Below are 27,507 nucleotides of genomic sequence, written 5' to 3' on the forward strand. Positions count from 1 at the left end.
CGCCGCCAAAGAAGGGCAAGACATCGGCGAAGAAAAACAAGGCGGCGGACGGCTCCGGCACCTCCAAAGCGAGGAGGAAGAAGCTTGTGGGGCGTGCGACAAGCGCGGCGGCCGCCGAAGCGCCGGCGAGCTCACTCGTTGAGCCGGCGGCCGGCGCGCACAACATGTTCGACGAAATGCCTCCAAGGTAAAAAAATTCTAACTTTTCATTTTTTTTGTTATTTTTTGAATGCACTCACATATAGATAGCTTATTTGTATTGTGCAAAAAAATTTGTAGTCTCAATGATGATGCATACATGTCCACGATGGGTGTTGGCTCCAACAATTCGCATTGGTCTCAAACCAATGACATGCATTTCGAAAACCATGAGTTCGAGGTGGACGAGGAGGGTGAGGGCATTGTCGACGCACCGAAAGGAAGAGCGGGCAATTACAGCAACGCCGATGACATCTTACTATGCAATACTTGGTTGCAAGTGTCGAGGGATCCATCCGTTGGAGGTCATCAAAGTAGAGATGATTATTGGCTTCGGATGAAGGAACACTTTGATGTTCGCAACGTGAGTGGAATTGACCGCTCCGGCCGATCACTTAGGTCCCGGTGGTCGACAATCAACTCGGATTGTCAAAGGTGGGCGGCCTGTCAAAAGGCGGTTGACACGTTGAACCCAAGTGGCACAAATGACGCGATAGAGTAAGTGGCATTTCATACATGTTCATCTACTTGTTGGTGGTGCTAACTTGTTTTGTTTTCATGTAGTACAACATTGCGCAAAACTTGTTCAAAGAAGAGGAGAGGAAAACCAAGAAGGGGAAGATCAAGAAAGGAAGGGTATTTGCTTTGCCTCATTGCTATGAAGTGTTGAAGGATGATGAGAAATGGAAGAAGCGTGAAGATTTGGATGATTTGCATTTGAGCAACAAACGAAAGCGAACAATTAAGTTGGATGATGATGATGAGGAGGAGGATGCATCAAGTGATGACGGCAAGAGAAGCCCCACACCCAACTCGGTTTCATATTCAAAGCCAAAGCGACCGGATGGGTGCAAGAAAGACAAAACCGAAAAGAAGAAGAGGAAAGGAGATGATGAGCTCAAAAATGCTATGAAAGCAATTGTGAAGGCAAGAAAAGAAGCCAACAAGGTGAGGAAAATGGCAAGGAACCAAGATGCCGCGGCCGAGGAGAGGAGGTTGGCGGCCGAGGAGAGGAGGGTGGCGGCCGAGGAGAGAAAGGTGGCTTTGGAGGAGAGGAAGGTGAGCAATGAGGAGCGTACTAAATTGTTGGAATGGGAGAAGCACTTGTTCTTCTTGGACACATCTAACCTCAATGTGGCGCAAATGGAGTATGTCAATCTAGCCCGTGAAGAAGTCTTGATCCAAAAAAGAGCCATGGTTCGTGCAATGGGTGGCGGTGGCTTTGGCGCCATGGGTGGCGTTGGCCTCGGCGCCATGGGTGGCGGTGGCTTCGGCGCCATGGGTGGCATGGGTGGCTTGGGTGGCTTCGGAGCTCCCGCCGACGCTATGGCCACCATGGGAGGCATGAGTTTTGCTTCTCTCATGGGAGGCATGGTGCACCTCCGGCCGCCATGGGCGGAATGTCTTTCAATGTGCCTCCTCGCACACATTCCCATGAAGATGCCGTTGAAGATCTTGCCAACACCGTCGGAGCTTCACGTGATGCGGTGCGCGATGAAGAGAGGGAGGAAGATTCATCTTCGGAGGCGGAAGAATCGTCTTCCGAAGATGAGGACGAGGACGAAGACGAGGACGAGGAATGATGTGTCTTTCATTTGTGTATTGAACTTGATTTGCATTTTGAACTTGGTTGGATGAACTTATGGGCATGATTTTAAACTTGTGGGCATGAACTTTTTTTCATCAACTTGTTTGTGTGAAATTTTGTGTTGAAAATGTTCATCATTTTATGTTGAAAATGCCATATGCAATGCACCGGCGAGTCGCGCGCGCTGCATTTTTGCGCGCTGCTGGAGCAGGCGCTGCGCGTCGCGCCAAACCAGGCGATGCGCGCGCGGCAAATCTGTTTTTTGCGCGCCGCGCGTCCGGCGCCTGTTGGAAATGCCCTTAGGGCCTGCTTGGTACCGCTCTGCTCTACAACTCCGGTAGCGGAGTTGGTGGAGCTGCAGTTCAAAACGACGAAGTTGCAATTTTCCTATTCCAGGATTCCAGAGTTATTACTGAACAGGGCCTTAGTTGGCGCCTTCCATATTTGAATTCCCATGCTCTGTCTGGTTAAGTTGACGATCAAGAGAAGTTTTTCTTACATCATTGATCGATTTTGAAATGGAGAAATAGCATAGATCGACGATGATGAAAGAAGGGTAAATAAGTACCGGTCTGTTTATTGCATCAACGTGCTAAACTATACAGCAAACAGCCCACACTCCGTACAAGCTGGCGATACTGGCAACGCCATCCAAATACAATAGGCAACAACAACGGAAATGTATGCCAGGATGCAAGATACCATATACTCATAAAGTCATAATATAGGACACAGCAGCGTCTGCAGAAGCTAGAACGTAAACGAACGCAGGCATCATCCAAATTCAAATAGCAAAGCACTGAACTGTATGGTGCTTACGAACGAACGGCACAGATCCGGGGGCTTCTTCAGCCGCTGCGGGTCCAGACGACGTGGTCCTGCGGCAGGAAGTGGCACACCGGCGCCCCGCCGGGCTTCACCTTGAGCACCTGGAACGCGACGTGCCTCGGGTTCCAGCCGGCCGTGTTGGCGTGGCACACCGCCACGGCCTCCACCGCCGTGCCGTCCTTGCCGACCATCGACACCGTGTACGCCCTCGTCGCCCGCGTCAGGTGGCACGCGAACACGGCGTACGCGTACGGCTCCGCGTGGCAGGCCACCAGCTGGTCGGCCCCCGCCGCGCGCCTCACGCCGGCCATGGTGTACTCCTGCTCCGGCGACCCCTCCTTCCCGACCACCGTGGAGGCGGCCCTCACGTGGCTGGTCCCCAGGCTGGACGTGGCGAAGTCCACCATGGACTCCAGCGACGTGGCGCACGACTTCTTCTCCCCCTTGGCTGCCGTCGCCTCGCACTCGCGCAGCGTCTGCTTCATCTCCGCCGCCTCGGCGGAGTCCGGTGCCACCGAGAAGCGGCTGAGGATCTCGGGGACCTTCTCCGACGAGAACGGGATGGCGTCGGCCTCGCTTCTCGGCAGGAACTTCTCGCCGGCGCCCGGGGTGGCCATGAAATGGACCTTCATCTTCTTCCCGGCGTGCAGATTCTTCTCCAGGAAGAAGAGCGCGGCGCTGGGGTCGTCGTGCAGCTGCGTCTCCGTCGCGGCGTAGTTGTATATGAAAGGCGAGACGTTGACGTGGACAGGCTTGCCCCGGGGTTTGCCGCCTGGCTTGCCGTAGCCAGGCCTGACGTTGACGCCGACGCCGCCCTTCCCGACGCCAACGGTGGTGCCGCCTGGCTTACCGTAGCCGGGCTTGACGTTGACTCCGACGCCGCCCTTCCCGACGCCAACGGTGGTGCCGGTGCCACCAGGCTTGCCGTATGCAGGCTTCACGTTAACGCCGACGCCACCTTTCCCGACGCCGACGGTGGTGCCGCCGCCAGGCTTCACGTTCACGCCGACGCCTCCCTTCCCTACTCCGACCGTGGTGCCGCCGGGCTTGCCGTAGCCAGGCTTGACGTTGACGCCCACGCCGCCTTTGCCAACGCCGACCGTCGTGCCGCTGGGCTTGCCGCTGCCAGGTTTGACGTTGACGTCCACGCCGCCCTTGCCAACGCCCACGGTTGTGCCCCCGGGCTTGCCGTAGGCAGGCTTGACGTTGACACCCACGCCGCCCTTGCCGACGCCGACCGTAGTCCCGCCGGGCTTGGCGCTGCCAGGCTTGACGTTGACGCCGACGCCACCCTTGCCAACATCGACCGTCGTGCCGCCGGGCATCCCATGACCCGCGTCGACATGGACACCGCCCCAGCCGACGTTCACCGACGTGCCTCCGGCTGTGGAAAGCAGGGAGAGGCGGAGAAGGGTCAATGCTTTCCCGTGTACCGAAGCTGTTTGCTTAAGAGATGTAGAGTTTAGTATACCTTGATTGTTTAGGAGTTGAGAGAGGGAGCTTGGCATAGGGGTGTTGGGAAGAGCAGACTTCCAGTATTGCTCCGGAGCACGAGCTGCATGGGCATGGCTTCCTACCGACGCAATCTGCATGCAAATTATATGGTCAGTTTCGACGGAGTATTTGAGATCATCAGCGATTAACACTTTGATGAAAAAAATTGCTCCTCTCATGATGTATACACATAATAGTGTACTGTCACTCTCGAACCTTGATCCCTTTGCTCTATCACGGGACTGGTAGAAACATATATCAGCTTAACAAATCTAGCAAAATCACAGTAGCCTACAGGTTGAACACCTTGTATATGTCACACATAAAGCTTTTGATTTTCACGTAATCGACTTTTTAGCACATAGTACTAGCTTAATAGGAACGAGATTGCTAAATCTCAGTCGAGGCATAGCACATAGCACACTATTATTTTGGGTATTCTTCTTCATGTAAACACCATTTTATACTCTTTAAATTAGTATAAATCGCTATGTTGTTCTTTTCCTTTTTTTCAGATGTAGAGCACCATATGTTTTGGTTGCTACTCGAATAAGCATGGAACTAGCTAGGAAGAACAATAGAGCAGAGCAATATGCCTCCCACGAGAAGTAGAGTAGGAGAAATGAAGAACACAACCACGTCTACATGCAGGTGTGTTGGAGATAAATTAGGGACGGAAAACGAAGGGCATGGTAGTGAGGAACTGACCAGTAGAAAGCCAAGGATGCCGGCGGCGACGAGCCTATCCATGGAGGGCACCAATGAGGAAACTGACGACAGCTCGCAATGTGAGGATGATCTGCTCACTTGGAACTGCCACAAAGAGGAGATGTGTCCTTGTACCGAGCACGAACGCCGATATTTATAGAACCAGGTCAGAGAATAGATGTAGGTGGTTGCGGGGAATTAATTTGCACAGCTCGATCTATTAACTGCCCCGACGCAAGCAATGCACCACTCCTACAGTGGAGGAGTGTAGCAGCAATGCATCACTGAGTCGCCGCCGGGTGCAGGTACGTAAAATACGTAAGTACAGTACGGTGCAGAACTGGCTGTACGCCGGCCATACGTACGTAGCCAGAGTTGCACCTGCCCTGCATACGAAAAACGACGTGGTCGATGGAGTCGATCAACCGTCCCCGCCTCGCGCGCGCGATGGGATTGAATGTCGGTCGCCGTCGTCGCGCCCCATGCCGATACGGCTCCACCGGCAGCGTGGCGCGCGCCTCCACGTCTTCTTCTCCGGCAGCGGACGGTTGCGCGGGCGGCGAGCGTGACTGCGAGGTCGGTCGTTCGCTCGCCGCCTGACCACTTCACACGTGCTAGCCCTAGCCTGCTACGCATGCTAGAGAGGGTAAGGTAGGATCGAGTATCAGTTTTTCCGATGCCGATTTCCGACCGGAACGCCGAACTGCCGGTCCATGGACCGCACCGGCCCCCATAATGGTCGTCCATCTCCGGTGGTTGCTGGATGCCTGTGTATTGCCCAAAGCACTTATTGAGGGCTGTAGCAGCCATGCTGGCCAGTGTACATACGCTGCACGGGGCGGCTACGAGCTAGGCTACGTTGCCGGGTTGCTGCCCGTCAAGATCGGTGAACAGGAGCAGTGTGGTAGCCGTCCCCATGGGCCATGGCAGACACATGTACGAATCGCGGTCGCAGCGTTGAGCGTGGCAAGTCGGAAGGGGCCGGGGGCACTAATGGAGTGTGGAAAATGGTGGCACAGTCGCCCCGTCGCGCTGATAGTTGGGAGTTGGTTGGGGGCAAGCGCGAACTTGACACCGCATGCCGCTTTACGTGCTTCAGGACACCACCTTCCGGCCGCCGGCCGGACCATGTGTTGAAACATGGTTACGGACAAGAGGAAATGACGTCTGTCCAGTCCATTCTAGTACTGCTTTCTGCTATGTTTTAGTACTGCTTTCTTCTAGGTTTTCTCAGTTTTCATACTCCGTAGTACATCGATCGGTTCTACGTACCTAGCAGTGCTTCTAGATTTATGGCTTGCCCCTGGTTTCGAAAGGCTTCGTCATCCAGTGACACATCGATCGGATGTTTAGTTTGCTGGTCTTTGTGGTGGTAATGGGAATGGCCGATATCGTAAGCATGGCTCTTCTCCAGGGAACTATGTGCGATCTTGACATGTGTATGACCGGAACGTTAAATGTACCGTCATTAATTTAGGGTTAATCTTTGCCATCCCTATCTTCACCGCTGTCTCCCACTTGTCCTGGTATACTGCCACCAGCCCCGAAAGTGATCAAGGTTCAAGAGGAATTATCTTTATCTCGACACCTTGCTCTTTCTGGTGGTTTGCACTTTGCACCCATCTCCTTCCCCTTCCGTTCGGTGCCACGAGGTGCGTTTTCTTGCCATGTTTTTCCGTACCATACACAGTGCAGCTCCGCTGAAAGCAGTACCCGAGCTGCTGCACAAGCAAAGAAGATCAGGCAACGGATGGTGATGACGGACGGACGGGTGGCCATTACTGATTTCGTATTGCCGCAGAGCACAGCAGAGTATTAACTTGCACTGCTCCTTCAAAAAGGCCGACACATCTTCAAACCACCCGGGTCCGAGTCTGACGAGAGTGCAGACCGGCGACGTATGAATGCTTGTGATGGCGCCCATAAATGATCTCGCCCACGCATTTTTTGGACTAACAAGGCACCGTTCATGTTTGGTGGACTCCGCCGTACGTAAGTATGGCCGTTTGATTTGATACTCGTTGGCTTTGCACGGTCCTCACCGAAACGTGTACGAGTGGAGCTCAAAATGATGGTACGCGCACTTATTTGGCGGGGGCGTCGCAGGGCCCGTCTTAAAGGTTGCTGAGCACGGTTGGCCGTTGGGTGTCAACTGGTAGGCGTCACGTACAAAGTTTAATCGCCACGCAGCGCAGAGCACCTTTTCAAGCCATTGATGTGGTTCCGTGGCAACATCACGTCGTTAGGCTGGTCATAGTGGCAGAGAAAAGGTCCAAAGCAAACCTTAAACTTATATAGACAAAAGCTAGAACCCTGAACTTACAATTTCGAAAATCAGCACACCAAACTCTCTAATTCCGGTCTATTTTGAAGCTTGAAGGAATTTCGTTGGTATTCATTGACGTGGCAAGGACATTAGGACTAATCGGCCGGGCCCATTAGAGCAGTTGCTCGTGCCCTCGCTCTGTTCTGTTTTTTTCTTTCTTTTTTCTTTTTGTTTTCTTTCTTTTTATATTTTTATAATAAAAATAAATATTTTTCAAAATACAAGAACCCATTTATCTTCTATTAGGAGCGACAAAAAATACTAGTGGTTTTATATCCCTGAGCTGTCCTCTATTAGGATCAGGCAAAAACTACTAGTGATTATATATCCCAGAGTTTGAGAGGACACGAAATCGTGACCGCACACTCGCAGCGGCCGGAACTAGCCAATCGCCCTGAAGGCTGCTAGTGATTATATATCACGCATTGTATATAAGAACATATAGAGGTGTTCATATATGAAATCATTTTTTTTGTTTTTTTGAAACATTTGCAATAATAATTTACGAAATTCTAAAAATATTTTTTGAAAAATATGGCACGTTATGTTTTTCCAAATACATTATTTACATTTTAGAAAACTATACGGACATTTTCTTCACATTGTTTAAATATTTTAAAAAATTTACTCAGGTTTCAATGTTTGTTCCCTTAAAAAACGTTTCAAATAATGTTCACTTTTCCAAAATTGATTGTGTTTTCACAAGAATGTTCATTTTTATATAAAAAATCATTCAAAATTTTCAGAAGTGCACGCACTTTAAAAAATTGGATAATTCAAAAATAGTTCGGGCCTGCCCTGTTTCAATATTTGTTTGGCCTTACAAAAAATTCAAATCTCGACGCTGCAGTGTGTGGTTAAATAGTTCACGCCTCTTTTTATTGCTGTAACAGCCAATGTTTATAGTGGCTGGCGGGAGGAGTTTAGCATCTCCAGATCACAAGTTTCGAATATAGCAGAGTTTCTCTTTTTTTCAGTATTTTTATCACTTCGCCAGTTACGTAAAAGTAAAAAATAACGTCGCATCAGTTGGGCCGGCCCAGTTGCAGTGATCCTCTTTTATATAGTATTTTTACCTCGCCTGTTACAGAAAAAAAAGCTTCGCGTCTGTTGGGCCGGCCCATTCACAACCGCAGTCAACAATCCCACGATTTGACCTGCCACGTCCACAATCCCTTTTTGGAACACTCTCAAGTTTAAAATAGACCGGGATCAGGGAGTCCTATGTGCCAATTTCCGGATTGAAAGTTCATCGTTTGATTTAGCTTTCATCTACTCCATCTATTTCAAAATAAGTGACTCGATTTTGTATTAACTTTAATACAAGTTAGTATAAACTTGAGTCACTTATTTTGAGATGGAGGGAGTACAAGTTTAAGTGTAAGATTGATAAAAATGGGCGGCTTGATGCCTGCCTCGATTCAGCCCCTTCTTATCGAAATCATTAATTAAGGAGTACTCGTTGCAAAGAACACTTCACTTTCCCAGATTGCGACAAGTGGCGCATATGCAGCGCGCCACTTGTCGCAACCTGAGAGTTTTTCTTTTTTTGTAGATCCGTTTATTCAAAACGTTTTATCTCTTAAACCGAACGTCCAAATCTCGAACCGTTTTCACCATTGGATTCCTCGCGTCGAGATCTTCAAAACTAGATCCCATGTTGATAGGTTTTGACGAACTTTTTTTTCACAAAAAAACTGGACGAAAAAAATCAGGTGAAAAAACCGAACCGGGAGCACGGTTTTTTTTCCTTTCCGAAAGAGGCACGTCCGTGCCTCTCGCGAAATCACAACCGTGCCTCTCGTGAAAGTAAAACCGTGACTCTTGTGGAAGGAAAAAAAAACAGAAAACATGTTTTTTTTTCCGTTTTCGAGAGGCACGACCGTGACTCTCGCGAAAGCACAACTGTGCCTCTCGCGGAAGCAAAACCGTGACTCTCGTGAAAGAAAAAAAAACAGAAAACGCGTATTTTTTTCGTTTTTCGAGAGGCACGGCCGTGACTTTCGCGTAAGCACAACCATGCCTCTCGCGAAAGCAAAACCGTGACTCTCACGAAAGAAAAAAAACAGAAAACGTGTTTTGTTTTTCACTTTCCGAGAGGCACGGCCGTGACTCTCGCAAAAGCACAACTGTGCCTCTCGCAGAAGAAAAACCGTGACTCTCACAAAAAAAACGCATTTTTTTTTCGTTTTCGAAAGGCACGGCCGCGACTCTCGATAAAGCACAACCGTGCCTCTCGCGGAAGAAAAACCGTGACTTTTGCGAAAGGGAAAAAAAAGAAAACGTGTTTTTTCGCGCAAATTTTTTTTTTCAATTTTTTTTATCGAAAAGCTAAGAAAGACCAGGGGAAAACCAAAATGTCGAAAAAACCCAGAAAAAAAACCGTTTAAAAAGCCGAAAACGCGTGTGGAAAAATAAAAAAACAAAATCCGAAGAAAGCGTCCAGAGCGCGACATGTGGTGAATGACTGAGAGCGCGCCAAGTGGCGCTGATCGTTGCGAGGCTCTCGAAGGAGCGCTCGTTAACTAGTTGCTCCCCCTTCTTATATAATATACAGGAGAGTTACAGAGTTTGGTATAAATACAATGAGACTGTAATAAGAAAACTATCTATTTGGTGGGAGTTTAACTTGCACGCCAAGGTTATCATGAGCCGTCGGACAGTAGGTCTCTAACACGCCCCCGCAGTCTTAACCTGAAGACTGGACCGAAAGTCGCGGAAGAGAGCCGTACGTAAACCCTTGGTGAAGATGTCCGCAAATTGCAGAGCTGACGGAACATGAAGAACACGAACTGCTCCGAGGGCGACCTTCTCCCGGACAAAATGAATGTCTAACTCGATATGTTTCGTGCGACGATACTGTACCGGGTTAGCTGACAAGTATACCGTGCTTACGTTGTTGCAATAGACGATTCTAGCAGTCGAGATGGGCCTGTGAAGCTCCTGTAATAACTGACGAACCCAGCAGGACTCGGCAACGGCCGCAACAACAGCTCTGTACCTCGGCCTCTGCGCTAGATCGAGAGACTGTCGTCTGCCGTCGGGCGGACCAGGAGACGAGATTATCTCCAAGATACATGCAAAATCCCGAAGTGGAGCGACGTGTATCCGGGCATCCAGCCCAATCAGCATCTGAGTAGGCGGTAAGAGAATGTGTAGAAGTGCGGTGTAAAGAAAGACCATGATCGAGGGTGCCATTAAGATAGCGAAGGATGCGTTTAATGAGAAAAAAGTGAGGTTCACGAGGGTCATGCATGTGAAGACAGACTTGCTGGACAGCGTAAGCAATGTCCGGGCGAGTGAGAGTAGCATATTGGAGTGCACCGGCGAGGCTACGATAGAGAGAAGGATCGGGGACCGGAGGACCGGTAGAGGAAGGAAGTTTGGCGTTAGTATCAATAGGGGTAGTAACCGAGTGACAGTCGCGCATACCAGCACGAGATAAGATGTCAAGGATATATTACCGTTGAGAGAGATGAAGACCAGAAGCCGAACGAGTAACTGAGATACCGAGAAGTGATGAATGGGACCAAGGTCCTTCATGGCAAACTCACAAGCCATGGAATTGGTGATGGTAGTAAGGAAAGATAAGGAGGATGCAGTGAGAACAATATCATCGACATAGAGAAGAAGATAGGCCGTGGAAGGACCTTGACGGAAGATGAAAAGAGAAGCATCAGATTTGGATTCGGTGAACCCGATGGAACGAGCGAAGGATGCAAAGCATTGGAACCAGGCACGGGGCGCTTGTTTGAGCCCATATAAGGATTTGAGGAGACGACAAATGTGAGTGGGATGACGAGGATCAATGAAACCAGATGGTTGCTGGCTATAGACTACCTCATCAAGATGACCATGAAGGAAGGCATTTTTTACATCAAGTTGGTGGATAGGCCAAGATTGTGAGATGGCTAGAGAAAGAACAATACGAATAGTGGTCAGTTTGACGACAGGGCTAGATGTTTCATCGAAATCAACCCCCGGTTGTTGAGAGAAGCCACGAACAACCCAACGAGCTTTGTGACGTGAGAGAGAGCCATCGGCATTATATTTATGACGGAAGATCCACTTTCCACTCACAATATTTGCCCCAGATGGCGGAGGAACCAAGACCCATGTTTTATTGAGTGTAAGAGCATCAAACTCCTTCTGCATGGCTTGGCGCCAATTGGGGTCCCGAAGGGCTATAAGATAGTTATGAGGAAGAGGGGAAGAGGCTAGAGCTTAAAGGTTGAGGCGGTCAATGGGTGGTGGGAGGTGACCGGTAGTGGCGCGTGTGCGATGAAGAGGTGCAGGAGGTGGCGGCGGTGGAGCTGGGGGCGAAGATGTGGTAGGAGGGGTGGCTGGAGTGGCAGGGGCAGTAGCCGGCATGGCAGGAGGGGTAGCCGGCGTGGGGGGGGAGGGAGGGTCCAGCGTTGGAGAGTGGGGACTAGGGGGTGCATGCGTAGCGGGTGTAGGGGGTGCATGCATCTGAAGGAAATATGCCCTAGAGGCAATAATAAAGTTATTATTTATTTCCTTATATCATGATAAATGTTTATTATTCATGCTAGAATTGTATTATCCGGAAACATAATACTTGTGTGAATACATAGACAAACCAAACGTCACTAGTATGCCTCTACTTGACTAGCTCGTTAATCGAAGATGGTTATGTTTCCTAACCATAGACATGTGTTGTCATTTGATTAATGGGATCACATCATTAGGAGAATGATGTGATTGACATGACCCATTCCATTAGCTTAGCACCCGATCGTTTAGTATGTTGCTATTGCTTTCTTCATGACTTATACATGTTCCTATGACTATGAGATTATGCAACTCCCGTTTGCCGGAGGAACACTTTGTGTGCTACCAAACGTCACAACGTAACTGGGTGATTATAAAGGAGCTCTACGGGTGTCTCCAAAGGTACATGTTGGGTTGGCGTATTTCGAGATTAGGATTTGTCACTCCAATTGTCGGAGAGGTATCTCTGGGCCCTCTCGGTAATGCACATCACATAAGCCTTGCAAGCATTACAACTAATGAGTTAGTTGCAAGATGATGTATTACGAAACGAGTAAAGAGACTTGCCGGTAACGAGATTGAACTAGGTATTGAGATACCGACGATCGAATCTCGGGCAAGTAACATACCGATGACAAAGGGAACAACGTATGTTGTTATGCGGTCTGACCGATAAAGATCTTCGTGGAATATGTGGGAGCCAATATGAGCATCCAGGTTCCGCTATTGGTTATTGACCGGAGACATGTCTCGGTCATGTCTACATTGTTCTCGCACCTCCCCTGCTCCTTTATATACGGGGGCAGGGGGCACCCCTAGACACACAAGTTGATCCACGAGATCATATTCTTAGCCGTGTGCGGTGCCCCCTTCGACCATAATCCTCGATAATATTGTAGCGGTGCTTAGGCGAAGCCCTGCGACGGTAGTACATCAAGATCGTCACCACGCCGTCGTGCTGACGGAACTCTTCCCCGACACTTTGCTGGATCGGAGTCCGGGGATCGTCATCGAGCTGAACGTGTGCTAGAACTCGGAGGTGCCGTAGTTTCGGTGCTTGATCGGTCGGGCCGTGAAGACGTACGACTACATCAACCGCGTTGTGCTAACGCTTTCGCTGTCGATCTACAAGGGTACGTAGATCACACTCTCCCCTCCCGTTGCTATGCATCACCATGATCTTGCGTGTGCGTAGGAAATTTTTTGAAATTACTACGTTCCCCAACAGCATCGTGGGTATAGGTGCATGCATATCAGATGTGGATGGAGAAGAGGTATGTATAATGGGTGGATCAAAAATTTCAGTGCAACGGGGTGGAGTAGGAGATGGTGATGGTTCATATGGAAAAGTGGACTCGTCGAAAACTACATGGCGAGAAATAATGATACGACGAGTGGTGAGATCAAGACACCAATAACCTTTGTGTCGAGAGGGATACCCAAGGAAGACACATTTTGTGGAACGTGGAGAGTTTGTTAGCGGATGTAGAGGTGGCATTTGGATAACATAGGCAGCCAAAGACACAGAGGCTGTTGTATGGTGGTGTAGTACCTAAGAGTAGAGTATATGGAGTGAGAAAATTGGTAGACGAAGTGGGACGAATATTGATGAGGAAGGTGGCAGTGTGAAGAGCTTCGACCCAAAAGGATGGTGGGAGAGAGGCTTGAATGAGAAGTGTGCGGATGACATTATTGGTGGTGCGAATTGCTCGTTCAGCTTTGCCATTTTGTTGAGAGGTATAGGGACAAGAAAATCGAAAGGTGATACCTTGGGAAGCACAGAAAGAGTCTAACTTGGTATTGTCGAATTCACGACCATTGTTGTAACGCCCTCAATGCGGCTATATCTCCCACGTGTCGAAGCACGACTTAGAGGCATAACCGCATTGAAAGCAATGTCGCAAGTGAGGTAATCTTCGCAAACAACCCATGTAATACATAAGGGAAAAGAGATACATAGTTGGCTTACAATCGCCACTTCACACAATTACATAAATAAAGCATTACATCCACCAGATACAATCAAGGTCCGACTACAGAACCGAAATAAAAGAAGAACCCCAAATGCGACAAAGGTCCCCGATCGACCCGACTGGGCTCCACTACTGATCAACTAGAACGAAACAACACGAATGACAAGATCTTCATCGAGCTCCTCCTTGAGCTTGGTTGCGTCGTCTGCACGGACTCATCGGCACCTGCAAGCTGGTTTGGGAAGTATCTGTGAGCCACGGGGACTCAGCAATCTCGCACCCTCGCGATCAAGACTATTTAAGCTTATGGGAAAGGTAAAGGTAAGAGGTGGAGCTGCAGCAAGCGACTAGCATATATGGTGGCTAACATACGCAAAAGAGAGCGAGAAGAGAAGGCAAAGCACGATCGAGAAACTATGATCAAGAAGTGATCCTAGAACAACCTACGTCAAGCATAACTCCAACAACCGTGTTCACTTCCCGGACTCCGCTGGAAAGTGACCATCACAGTTACACACGCAGTTTATTCATTTTAATGAAGGTCAACTTCAGGTTTTCTACAACCGGACATTAACAAATTCCCATCTGCCCATAACCGCGGGCATGGCTTTCGAAAGTTCAAATCCCTGCAGGGGTGTCCCAACTTAGCCCATCACAAGCTCTCACGGTCAACGAAGGAATAGACCTCCTCCCGAGTCATTTCGATCAGACTCGGTATCCCGGTACAACAAGACACTTCGACAAGTTAAAACAAATCCAGCAACACCGCCCGAATGTGCCGACAAATCCCGATAGGAGCTGCACATATCTCTTTCTCAGGGCACACTCAGATTGTCTTAGGTACGGGTAGGCCAGCCCAGAGTTGCCCCTGGTGGCCACCGGCAGCTGACAGGTGGACCAACACTCAGAGGAGCACTGGCCCGGGGGTTTAAAATAATGATGACCCTTGGGCGCGCGACCCCCAAGGGAAAAGAAAAGGCTAGGCGACGAATGGTAAAACCAATGTTGGGCATTGCTGAAAAAGCTTTAATCAAGGCGAACTATTAAGGGGTTCCCATTATAACCCAACCGCGTAAGGAACGCAAAAATCCGGGAACATAACACCGATATGACGGAAACTAGGGTGGCAAGAGTGGAACAAACACCAGGCATAAGGCCGAGCCTTCCACCCTTTACCAAGTATATATATGCATTAATTAAATAAGACATATAGTGATATCCCAACAAGTAAACATGTTCCAACCAGAAACAACATCTCCATGTGCTAACAAGGAACAAAACTTCAATCTTCACCTGCAACTAACAATGCTATAAGAGGGGCTGAGCAAAGCGGTAACATAGCCAATCAATGGTTTGCTAGGACAAGGTGGGTTAGAGGCTTGGTTCAACAATATGGGAGGCATGATAAGCAAGTGGTAGGTATCGCAGCATAGGCATAGCAAAAGAGCGAGCAACTAAGAAAGCAAAGATAGAAGTGATTTCGAGGGTATGATCATCTTGCCTGAGATCCCGCAAGGAAGAAGAATGAGTCCATGAAGAAGACAAACGGACGTAGTCGAACGGTTCCTCACAAACGCGACATTATCGGAACCAACCCGAAGAAGCAACACCGGAAAAGAGCAAACAACCTAGTAAACAACCACCACATAGACATGGCATGATGCGCAAACAAGAATGATGCATGTCCGGTTTAAAGAGGGCATGGCATGGCAAAGTGCAACAACCAAAACTACAAATTAAGTGGAGCTCAATATGCAACGAGTTGCATATTGACGGAGCACCACATCAATTATTTAGTTCGATCTCGTTTATGTACCCAACAATATTAAATGTTGTTAAACATGGCAAGAGGGTGAAGCAAAAGAAAACTACCCATCTAGTCAAGTTTAAATGAGGCCGGAAGCAACGAACAATATTTCCGGAAACTCCTCATGAGCATGCTTTGGTTATGGTACTGTTCTGCCCTAAACACAATTTTAGAGTTGTTTAACATGCAAATAAAGGTCACCATGTTAAACTAGGCATTTTTCCACCCCAATTACATATAAAGTTTATTTAATTCGGAGTTACGGTTATTTAGTTATGAAATAAATCATTTTAACATGGCATAGGAGCAAAATAATGCAAACATCATTTTAAACATTTTAACATGGCAAGAAAGTGGCATATTATTAATCTACACATAATTTTAAGCAAGTTTCATATATAAATTATTTTAAACCGATGCACGGTTGAGGAGTTATTAAATGCATGAAGTAAGAGGGTTTTTCTGCAATTCTGTCAACTCTGGATAAATAGACAAATTCGCAGAACAGGAAAAAAAAACTATACTGGGCTGAATCTAAGGAGAGGCCCAGTAAGGCAATAGGCGCAACATAACTATCAAACGCACAGGCACATAATAGCGGAGGGGCTGGGCTATGCTCACATCGGGCCATGGGACAAAAGTGGAGAAGCAGTTGGGCCGGTTGTGGTGATGAGAAGATGTTGATGGACCTCGGTGCTCTCGTGGCCCAGGCGTGGGGACGATACAGGGGCGTGGTCAACGGGCGTAGTGTTTGTGGTCGTCTCGCTCGACCACGGCGAAGCAGAGGACGCAGAGGCGCGATGCAGGGGCAGGGGGCGAGCGCTCCATCAACGGGCGGCGCGCCGGCGGCGGGAAATAACGAGGATGGTCGGAGACATAGATCTGGGCGTCGAAGAACCCATCTCTGGCGGGGCTGGCTGGAGACCAGGAGGAAGGGAACCCGCGGCAGTGTGCGCATGATGCAGAGGAGGCCTTAGTTGCCTCGCAGCGTACTCCGGTGAGGAACGGCGACTCGCGGAACGGCAGTGTTCTCCGGCGAAGTGTCGAGGCAGGGGCGAGGTCGAGCTCGGGAAGGCGCGATTCAGAGGAGGTTGACATGGCGCCCGTGCTGTTATTCGAAGCAGGTAACGAGTGGCGCTGGCGGGACTCATCTCCGGCGAGGAACGGGCAGCGGAGGGCGGGAACGGGACCGCGACTTGGGGCGAGGTAGAGGTAGCAGGTCCGGCAACGATGAGGATGGCCGAGACCCGACAGATCCGAGGCCAGGACGACGACGTCGGATGGAGACGAGGCCGGCAACTGTTGAAGCTCCGAACGATCATGGCTCCTGTGCGAAGAACACATGGTTGAGAGAGAGGTCAGAGAGAGATGGAGAGAAGAATAGGAGGAGGGACAAGAGAAGAGATGGGTGCGAAGCTCATCTGTTGGTCAACGACGACGGTGCAGGACAGCGTAGGGCATGGGAGGCAGCGCAGGGGAGGCTCGGACGTAGAGGTGGCTGGGGATCGAGCCTCCTGCTCGATCTGTAGACGGGCACGACGACGAATCGAAAGGAGGAGGTGGAGGCTTTTGGTTGGTGTGGCAGTGAACACGAGGAGGGGAAGGGGACAGCGCTGGTTGGGCAGGTGGATCGGGGAGATCCCGATGAGGATTTGGGAGATAAGTGTGGCGGCGGCGGCAGGGACAAGCCCCTAGTTTTTAGGGTTGGATCCGTATATATATAGCAGGTGGAAACAGTTAGGGGCTATCGGACCCCTACGATCGTAATCGGACGGTCACGAATACAATAGCTAGGGAGTCCAAATAAGAAAACGGTGACGTCTTGTAGACGTTTGGAGATGACCCGGACACAACGGTGTCGACTGCCCGGGTCGGGTCCGGGACAACTTTCGGACGCGCGCGAGGGGGGGCTGCGGGCTGACGAGAGAGGTTAGGTTGGGCCTAGCGGTAGGTAGTGAGCTTTGTAGGCGGTCTCGAGCTGAGAGAAGAGAAGAGAGGGGAAGGCCCGACGACTGTTTTCATAGACCGAAAACGTCCGACGTTAGACCGGCTATATTGCCGCTATAGTTTAACGGTTGGGCTATTAAACGAGCTCCGAATGCGATGAAACTTGGCAGGCGACCTACTAACAACATAACAACACCGCACGCCAACTTTCATCCCATTCTGAGAACATTTTCTGGCCACTTATAAAATACTATTTCGGACATGCCGCGGGCACGTGCAAGTGCGGTTGGACTCAGAACGGACAACGGAAGGGACGGGGAGACCCGGACGGATGCAAGTTTTGAAAACATGATGATGCAATGCACATGATGACATGACAAGATGCAACACGCAAGCGAATGACATGGCAACGACGGCGAATAACTGGACGACAACTGGCACATCAGTCTCGGGGCGTTACAATTGTCACTTTGGATGGCAACAATGGGTAGGTCAAACTGGGTGCGGGCATAGGCATGAAAAGTAAGAAATGTGGCATAGACATCGGATTTTTTTCAAAGAGAAAACGTCCAAAAGTAATGAGTACAATCATCAACTATCACAAGATAATATAGATAACCAGAAGTGCTGGGTACAGGAGATGTCCAAAGATCACAATGTAGTAAAGCAAAGGGTTTAACAGTATATGAAGTCGAAGGATAAAAGGGCAATCGAACATGACGTCCAAGTTGACAAGCATGACATATAGATGGTGTAACTCTAGAAGATGGAACATTCTGATGGTGGCGGAGACGCTTCATGGTGTGATAACCGGGATGACCCAAACGACGATGCCATATGTCGAGGGAGACGGTGATGATGTGGGCTTCGGGTGGTGATGGTGGACATACGGAGTAGAGTGGTCCGGAGCTATTGCATCGAAGAATCTCGATCCGAGTAGGAAGTGCCTTCACAGAAAAACCCCAAGGGTCAAACTCAATAGAAACATAATTATCAGTTGTGAGTTGACGAACAGAGATAAGATTCTTGATTATGTGAGGAACAACGAGGACATGATTTAAATAGAGAGGTTGAGACAGAGAGGGTAGAGTGTGGGAACCAATATGAGAGATAGGTAAGGAAGCACCGTTACCGACGGTGATTGTGTGAGCATTAGAAGGGGTGTAAGTGGAGAGTATACCAGGGTTAGATGCCATGTGGGAGGATGCACCGGAGTCCATGTACCACTCTTGGTTGCCGGGGAGTTGCATGTTGTTGAGCGCGGTGATGAGAGCCGGGTCGAGCTGCTGCTGATTAAAGTTGTTGTAGGGTGTTGCATGGTTTCTCATGCTGTAGCCGGAAGGTGCTGCCGCGTGGCCGTGACCGTAGGCCGCATAGGCTTGGGGCGAGGGCATGGTGGGTCGAGGACCGAGGACCCCCGGAGCTGAGGGGAGCCAGGGGCGAGGCGACCAAGCTAGAGGAGATGCTTGGAGGTGTTGATGAGATGATGACGACTGCTATTGAAGATGAAGGCGAGTAGGCTGGCCGGTCCAAGGGTTGTACATCCAGGGAGTGTCACGGCGGCCTCGGCTGCCCCGGCCGCGGCCACGACTGCTGGTGTTGCTTCCCCCACGTCCAACAGAGAAGGATGGGGAGCCGCAACGATCATTGGAGAAGTTGCGTCCATCACTGGGAGGTGGAGCGCGTTCGCCACCGGCGTTGGGAAGGATGTTGTTGCCACTGGCCCACAAGGCGGTAGCGGCAGAATTCTTGGCGTCGGTTTTCTTCTGGGCTTCTTCAAGAATGAGGGCAGAGCGAGTTTGAAGGAAGGACGGGAACGACACTTGGAACGGCAGGAACAAGCGTAGATGGGAATACTACTCGTTGAGTCCACGGAGCAAGGTGAGGACGAGAGTGTCGTTGGTGACCGGCTGACCAACATCATCGAGAGCATCGGAGAGAGACTTGAGCTTTGCACAATAGTCGGAGATCGTCATGTCCCCTTGAGCAGTATTGTGGAATTCAGCATCGAGAGCTAGGGCACGACTCTTCTTGTTGTCGCGGAAGAGGTTGGCTATGGAATCCCAAATCTGCTTTGCCGTGGAGCCGGGCTTCATGATGGTGCCGAAGAGCTCGAGAGAGATCGAGCCATATATCCAAGAGAGGACAGTGAAGTCATCGCGGCCCCAATCAGAATTGGAGGAGGTGTCCGATGGGTTGTTCTCGGAGAGAACGTGCGCCGAGAGGCCGTAGCGGCCGAGAGCAACGAGAAAGAGCTCGCGCCACTTGGCATAGTTGGAGTCCTGAAGATCGAGGGTGATGGGGACGAACGTCTTGACGGAGGCAGCATATGTAGAGGCAGCAGGGGGATGGACGGCCTTTCCTCGTTCATCGGCTTGGCGCTGGAGTTCTTCCTCGCGAGCCTGAAGGAGGGACTCACGGTTCTTGAGTTCTTCTTCAAGTTTCTTGAGCTCATCAGCGGACGCCATGGCGAGGTGGGAGGGGTTGGGGTGTTGGAGCGATGCAGCGGCAGGGTATGGTGGAGGGAGAGGACGACGGCTGCTGTTGCTAGGGCAAGGTAGATGCGGCGGCTGGGGTCTAGAGGAGGAGGATCGGAGTGCTCGATACCATGTAAGATTGATAAAACTGGGCGGCTTGATGCCTGCCTCGGTTCAGCCCCTTCTTATATAATATACAGGAGAGTTACAGAGTTTGGTATAAATACAATGAGACTGTAATAAGGAAACTATCTATTTGGTGGGAGTTTAACTTGCACGCCAAGGTTATCATGAGCCGTCGGACAGTATGTCTCTAACATTAAGGTTTGTTTTGGACTTTTTCTTGAAAGTAACTTACATAATAACATAACGTATTTCAAGACAAATTTGCTTATGTGAATTTCAGGCCGATACACATACAAATGGGGTACCACGTTAAATGACAAACTGCATCTGGACCGCTCGGCCTAAACGATTGCAAGCGGTTTGACTGTTGCATTGAAGATGCCGTAAGGCATTCAAAAAAACCTTTTTAAGAAAGACGCCCAAAAGTTATCTTAATCTAATAATTATAAAAAAAATGACCAGTACAATGAAAAGGCGATTATACTAGTCTCCTTACTCCAATTGAATGCAGCCCCAGGAGATTGAAAATTGTACAAAGGCAACAATAAATAAAAGAAACACTTACAAACCTCCTCGTCATATCAGATTTTAAAAACTGCAATAGGCACTTGCTGCTTAAAATTACGCTGGAGTACCCGCCTCCCGAGGAGCTTCACGGACGAGAGTGCCCTTCACGCTGTCCGTTTGCCGGCAATGTGCCGCAGGGGCCTTTCGGGGAATCTCCATGCCGTCTGATCTGCCTGAACGACGCACACCCGGTCGACCCGCCTCGGGGGTCCATGATGGGTGGACCGTGGGCGTGTCCGGGGCCACCGTCATGGGGCGGTTTCGGTCGCACCCACGACAACCCTCCCGTGTGTTGCCTCGCCCGCGGGTGGGGTGGGGGGGGGGTGGGGGTGGCCAGGCCACCTATCAGCGTCTTCGAACCTCGCCAGGCTGGTTCGGTCGCGACAGGATGGACGTGTGATACGTCTTCAATGTATGTATATATTTGTTTATGTGCATGCTATAGTTAAATAAATTTTGCATAATTTTGGCACAAACTTATATCTTTTTATTTGGACTAACCTATTAATCCAATGCTAGAGGCCAGTTTCTGGCTTTTTAGGTCAAAATTTTATGGAGCCAAAAAATAAAAAAAAATCATAAAATCTTTTAAGTCAAAAGACTCCCGTGGCCAAAAGGTGAAGGTGAGGGGCCCACTAGTTAGGCATGCAGCAGGGCCAAGCGCCCCCTGGGGGAGCGTGATGAGGGGGCATGGGGCCCGTGTAAGTCGTTTTGGGCTCTACTTTTACTTCAAGAAAGGTCCTAAAATATTGTTTAAAAATTAGTCCGATGAGAGTTATGGATCTCCGGATATTTTAGAAACAGTGATCTGCCATAGAAAAGTACGAGAGAGAGAGAGAGAGAGAGAGAGAGAGAGAGCAGATCCAATCTTAGAGGGGCTCTCGCCCTTCGACAGCCATGGAGGCTAAGGGCCAAAGGGGGAAACCTCTACCCATCTAGGGAAGATGACAACAAGAAGAAGAAGAAGGAGGAGGGGGGGGGGGAGGCTCTCACCCCCTCTCTTTCGGTGGTGCCGTCATGTCACCGGGGGAATCGTCATCACCGCCATCATCTCCATCAACTCCACCGTCTTCATCAACATCTTCTATTTGTTTGAGTAGATCCCTTTTGTACAATGGTTATTTGGTAATCGTGGTTGGCTTGAGTTGCATGTTTTATTTTGTTGTTGCCCTTTGATGCCCATCATATGAGTGCTCAGTATGTGGATCACATCTTAAGGTTAGTTGTATGTTGAGAAAATTATGCATAGGCCGATCGAAGTGATAGATATTACCTTGGCTGAGTGTAGGGATTGATACATATGAGATGATGGGGACCAAATTATCTTAATGCTATGGTTGAGTATTCCCTTCATAATTCTATCCAATGCAAATGCAATGGTTGGGGTGCGGAAATGTGTGGCCAATAGTTGGCACAGTTCCGACTAACCATCCGTTCATTTTGTGTAGTGCGACTAAAGTTGATCTACATATGGAAAACATGGTCAACTTATTTGAAATCAAATGCAAGCAAGGTGCTTAGAATCGTGATTTTGAATTGGATCAGAGTTCCGATGGTAGGAGCGCAAATCGTAGAATCTTAACAATCAGAATCACAAAAATGTATATTCTACAAACCAAAATTGTAGAATCCGAGTGGTTAGTTTGGATCGTTAAGTCGTAGAATTGTACAAGAGAATCGCAATTCTGATAATCTTGAATGCAATCAAACTTAGTTATGCACAAGTAATTATCAATTGATATTGGTTCACCTTAAAATCTGATAAGTAGTGCGGTGAAGAAGTCATCTGTGCGTACTTCATTTCGATTAGTTATTTTGTGCAATGCAACTAAAAGATAATACACTCTTGATATAAAAATATATTAACATCATAGATTAGTTATATAGTAATGTTTAAGTATTTGATATATTTTGTTGAGAAGATCATACCCGCTTAGGCAGTGGTGTGATCAGGACAGACAACACTCTCGGAGTTTATCCAGATCATGTTCAACATTTTTTGAGTAGTGTCCACCGCGCGCCTAAACATCTATCTCTCTCAAAACAAAAACCAGACATTTAGTTTTCCTTTCTTTCAGAATTAGACATTTAGTCCAGAACCGGAGTATCATGATGTGAGATGTCCGCCGCGCGCCTAAAAATACCATGTTCTTGGACACATGTGGAATTGCGACAAATTTATGTGGGATGCGTGGGCTATCCAACAAAACCTACGTCCAATTCACATCAATCCACATCTCCGCTAGGGAAAAAACACTACCACGTCGCCCACACGGGGCCACGCCATGCAGCGACCATCATGGCGACTGGGCGAGGCAATCGGCAGCCGGAGCGCCGCCGGTAGCTCCGCCTCCACGCATCTTCCCACTACGCCGCGGCGGAGAAGGCGTCGCTCCCTCGGAATCCTGCGCGCTCTCGCACCGATGGAAGAGAGAGTTCCGCCCGTGCCGCCGCTAGCTGCGCCCCCAGGACGAAACACCACGATGGGCTTTAGCAATAGCGATAGCTCATGGTCAAAATGGTTCTTGCGACTTAACATGCAGTCGATTCAGATTGCAATTGAGTTTATCAGCATGGCCAATTATAGCATTAACAGTATTCCCGATTTTGGTAAAAGCAGATCACATACCGTAGATTCCGAGTGTGCAATATGGAGCCACTCATGACTCCTGGAAACCAATCTGTAACCTTTAGACAGTCATGACCATTCACACCAAGAATGCGTGCAATTTACAGAAGTTTTGTTTACACCCTCGATTTCTCGAACCGGCCCGAGGCCCACATTCCAAGGTGCACTACAAGTTGGTAGTCTGCGTCTGCATTCCAGCGTCAGACGCTCATGACCATTCACGTTGTAGTGCTCGACAAGCTCCGTTTCGTTTTCTTCCGGGGGTGTCTTGGCGCTGGTGTGTTCCACGCTCCGCAAGTTGGCAGGCAGCTCTTCCCGGATCTATTTAAGCAGGGCCATGCGATGCATCTCAGAGCCGTACACTCACGAGCATCGTTGAGGCAACGATGGCCGGTCATCGACAATCGTTGGCAGCGGCTTCTCTGAAGCTCCCAGCTCTTCTGCTTCTGTGGATCTTTAGCTTGAACTGTAAGTCCCCGATGCACCTGCGGGCTGCAGCTAACGAGATTTGTTCCGTACCGAGTTACCATGAGAACTTCCAGGAGTTGATGCATGCTGTTACTGTTTATCTTTGTAAGGGGGGCATGCCGTCGCGCACTTTGATCCTGCAAACATGACGGAACTGCAGAAACATGTCTCCTTTTTCGACCGCAACAAGGATGGCTTCATCACTCCTGTGGAAACCATCCAAGGTGACTGTGCTTATCCAACAAATTAGGCAAGATCGTTATTTTTTCCCCTTTTGTGAGGAAATTAGGCAAGCTTATTACTTCAGTAGATGTCATGCATATGCACTGTTTTTTCAAATGATGCATCTGAAGCTTCTAACTTTAGATTGAGGTACATGTGAAGAATAATACACCTTTTATTATACTAGTATTGATTTGCTATGTGTGCTTACAACTTCTTTGTACTAACTGTATTACATTTCTTTTAATTAAGTGAAACATTTCCCTTTTTTTCTTTTGCCACAATATCAGTCAATATGTTAGGTAACTTTGCCAATGTTCAAAAGTGATTAATTGATCTCAAGCAAAATGCCAAAATTACATGCAAGACCATTTTCTGATAGCTTTCGGAGTAGCAACAAATGATAAAGCTTGTCTACAATTTCACATGGAATCCTACGTATAATAATTTATTTTTTATTTGTATATATTAAACATATCTTTGAGGTTGCAGGGTTTGTTGCAATCGGTTGCGAGTATGCATTTGCTACTGCTGCCTCAGCCTCCATTCATGGTGCCCTTGCTCCTCAAACAACCCCGGTAGCCCATCTGTCTTACACATACAGAAACATGTGGGCCTGCAGATAACTAATTCGGATGTGTTATGATGTCTTATTCAATTCAGGCTGGTACACCACTGCCTCACTTGACAATATACGTGGAGAATATCCACAAAGCTATGCATGGAAGTGATTCGGGTGTATACGATCCTAAAGGAAGGTAGTTAAAATCACTTGCTTTACCTAAGTGCATGTCCGGTTTCATATCTAGTAAAATCAGCCCACGCATGCTGAAAATTGAAGGGAAAACAGTGGTGGCAGCTCGAATTTCTTTGGTTTTTGCTAATATGTATGGAGTTTAACTATAGTCAAATTTTATAAAAGTTCATCATCTCATAAACCATATGAAATTACATATATTTGCAATATTTATGACCATCTGTCAACCCAAAAATAAGGAGATGGACCGCTCGCATTGTTCCTCGCGGGAGGCTAAGCGGAACCCTAGCTGCTGCCACCCCGACCCCTCCCTTTTCCTCACAGCATCGACCTCCTCATTTTATGGGGTGTAAATTATTTTATTTGGAACAACACATTTTTTTTAGAAAATAACAATGGTTAAATTGATGCTTTAGAGACCACATGCATCAATGCCTGAAGCTACTTATATTACAAATCAAAGGAATTATACCTCTATATAGCCATGGACTCTTTTAGAAACATATATAGACATGCATAAGTAACGGAAATTGCCTTTGGTGACCGAGCTCACTGGAGGCCTCCAGATTCAAAATTCAAATTTCATCAAAATTCATATTTTTACATTTCAAAAAATTCTGAGAAAAAGTACAGATATACATGAAGGCATAACACACATGTGTGTAAATTTTCAGGGCAAAACCCATTGAAATGAGGGCTGTGCAAAACACATGATACTATTCATCCTCCCAGACCATGAATTTGTCTTTTTTGTACAGGTCGCATTTCAACGTATTTCATCATGAAATTTTACACACATGTGGGTTACATCCTTACATACATGCATATTTTTTTCAGAATTTTTTGAAACATAAAAGTTTGAATTTGACTTTTTGAAAAATAAAGGCCTCCATGGAGCTCGGCCTCCAAAACGCCATTCTCAGTAAGTAACACCTACTGTAGTTTCTTACTTAGATATACATGAGTTGGTTTCGTCAACAAAAAAATATGAGTTGGCTTTTGTCATTTGGTTTTATGATATACTTCCCTTTTTATTATGTTACTCTAGTGATGAAATGCTAAAGTTTTTGTGTGTGTTTTGAAAATTTCAAGTTCATACATGTTCTAACATCACAAGCTGCAGGTTTCTTCCCCAAAAGTTTGAGCAATTATTCAAAACATATGCAATACTCCGTCCAGATGCGTTGACACTTGCAGAGATGCATGCGATGCTCTTTGCTAAACGAGATCTAGACCCGATATCATGGTAAGTTTTTAGTCTACCAATTGTTTGTGAAAATTGCATTCTCGAAGTAGAATATCACATATAAATTTGATTATAGTTTCCTTCGGAATAACTAGGAATTCAGTAAAGGGTGCAATGATCGCTTAAGACTCTTTGAAGTTGCCTGAGTCTGCATTTTCTCTTATATTCTGTAGGGCGCCACCCGAGATAGAGTGGGGGCTATTATTCACGCTTGCAAGCGATTGGCTTGGATTTCTTCACAAGGACAGTGTTAGAGGTATATACGATGGAAGCGTGTTTACCAAGTTGGAGAAGAAACGGAACCCTTCTCAAAGTGATATATGATGAACTTGATGTAATGTGGGACCCACATACAAGCAACGGAGAAGGCCCAATTCGTCCACACCAGGAGACCATGTCACTGCAGGCAACCACCCAATTTGAAATACATATTGTATCTCTAGTTACCATAGTTAATACCCTCCCCCTCCGTCTCAATATAAGTGTCTCAACTCTAATACTACTTTATACTAAAGTTAGTACAAAGTTGAGACATTTATTTTGGGATGGAGGAAGTATTAGTTTAGAGTAAGAGTTTGGATATGGAAAGGTTCGTCCCGAAGAAGGTTTTCCTACTATCTCCAAATTCAACTAGAGTTTTTTCTTTTCCTCCAAGTTGTAATTTGCTTTATAAGCCCCCCCCAGTGTCGATCAATATGATCAGGCAAGTTGAATACATTTTCCTACCGTGTGTTCTCTCTAATGTGCCCCTTGTTATTATTACGCCCTAGGCGCCTATCCAGCCTCGTCCACCAGTTCACCACAACTACTGTTTGAAATATTCCTTACATGTGATATTGTGATGATAATATTTCTCTATGTATTTACGAGTTATTTTTATTGCCTTTGAACATCATCACTAAGATCCTTGAAGAAATTTTAATTTCTCATATAAATTAGACAATGATAATATTTCTCTACGTATTGACGAGTTATTTGTATTGTCTTTGAACATCATCACTAACATTCTTGAAGAAATTTTAGTTTCTCATATAAATTAGACAATAATTTCTTTTAGAATAATTTCAAAGGAATTCAGTAAATGGGTGCAGTAATCATATAAGGAGCTTTGAAGTTGTCCCAGTCTGCATTTTCTCTTATATTTGTAGGGCGCCACCGGGGTAGAGTGGGGGCTAATATTCACGCTGGCAAGTGATAGGCTTGAATTTCTACACAAGGACAATTTTATAAGGTATACATGATGGAAGGTCATTTACCAGGCAGGAGAAGAAGAGGAACCCTTCTTGATGTGATATGTGATGAACTTGATGTAATGTGGGAGAGGGGGGGGGGTGACATGCCAGTGATGGAATAGGCGCAATCCGACCACACTAGGAATTTAGGTCGCTCTAGGTAACCAACCAATTTGAGATGTGTACTACATCTCTAGTTATCCTAGACAATATTAGTTTGGAGCAAGAGTTTAGATATGGAAAGATTCATCTCGAAGAATGTTTTCCTGCTATCTCCAAATTATGTTAGAGTTGTTTTTAAGTCAATGTTGTAATTGGCTTTATAAGCCCTCCTTGTTGATCTATACAATCATGCAAGTTGAGTTTATCTCGCCACCTCATCGTCTCTCTCCTCTATCCCTT

General features: G+C 47.7%; 2 protein-coding genes across 2 annotated transcripts; one reads left to right on the forward strand and one right to left on the reverse strand.

The window, feature by feature from the left end:
* Positions 1-2,332: 2,332 nt before the first annotated feature.
* Positions 2,333-4,974, reverse strand: LOC125544679 (BURP domain-containing protein 3). The gene is made up of 3 exons (XM_048708427.1): positions 4,817-4,974; positions 4,086-4,200; positions 2,333-3,998 (listed from the first exon to the last, which is right to left on the reverse strand). Exons 1-3 carry the CDS (start codon positions 4,856-4,858, stop codon positions 2,635-2,637), a joined length of 1,521 nt encoding a protein of 506 aa, XP_048564384.1. The 5' UTR covers positions 4,859-4,974; the 3' UTR covers positions 2,333-2,634.
* Positions 4,975-23,525: 18,551 nt separating this feature from the next.
* LOC125544680 (probable peroxygenase 4) lies at positions 23,526-26,615 on the forward strand. The gene is made up of 6 exons (XM_048708428.1): positions 23,526-23,648; positions 23,759-23,872; positions 24,363-24,448; positions 24,534-24,628; positions 25,751-25,873; positions 26,047-26,615. The coding sequence occupies exons 1-6, from the start codon at positions 23,567-23,569 to the stop codon at positions 26,195-26,197; spliced, it is 651 nt and encodes a 216-aa protein (XP_048564385.1). The 5' UTR covers positions 23,526-23,566; the 3' UTR covers positions 26,198-26,615.
* The last annotated feature ends 892 nt before the right edge of the window (positions 26,616-27,507 follow it).

Source organism: Triticum urartu, chromosome 3 (genome assembly GCF_003073215.2).
Source record: "Triticum urartu cultivar G1812 chromosome 3, Tu2.1, whole genome shotgun sequence".
NCBI classification, from domain to species: domain Eukaryota; kingdom Viridiplantae; phylum Streptophyta; class Magnoliopsida; order Poales; family Poaceae; genus Triticum; species Triticum urartu.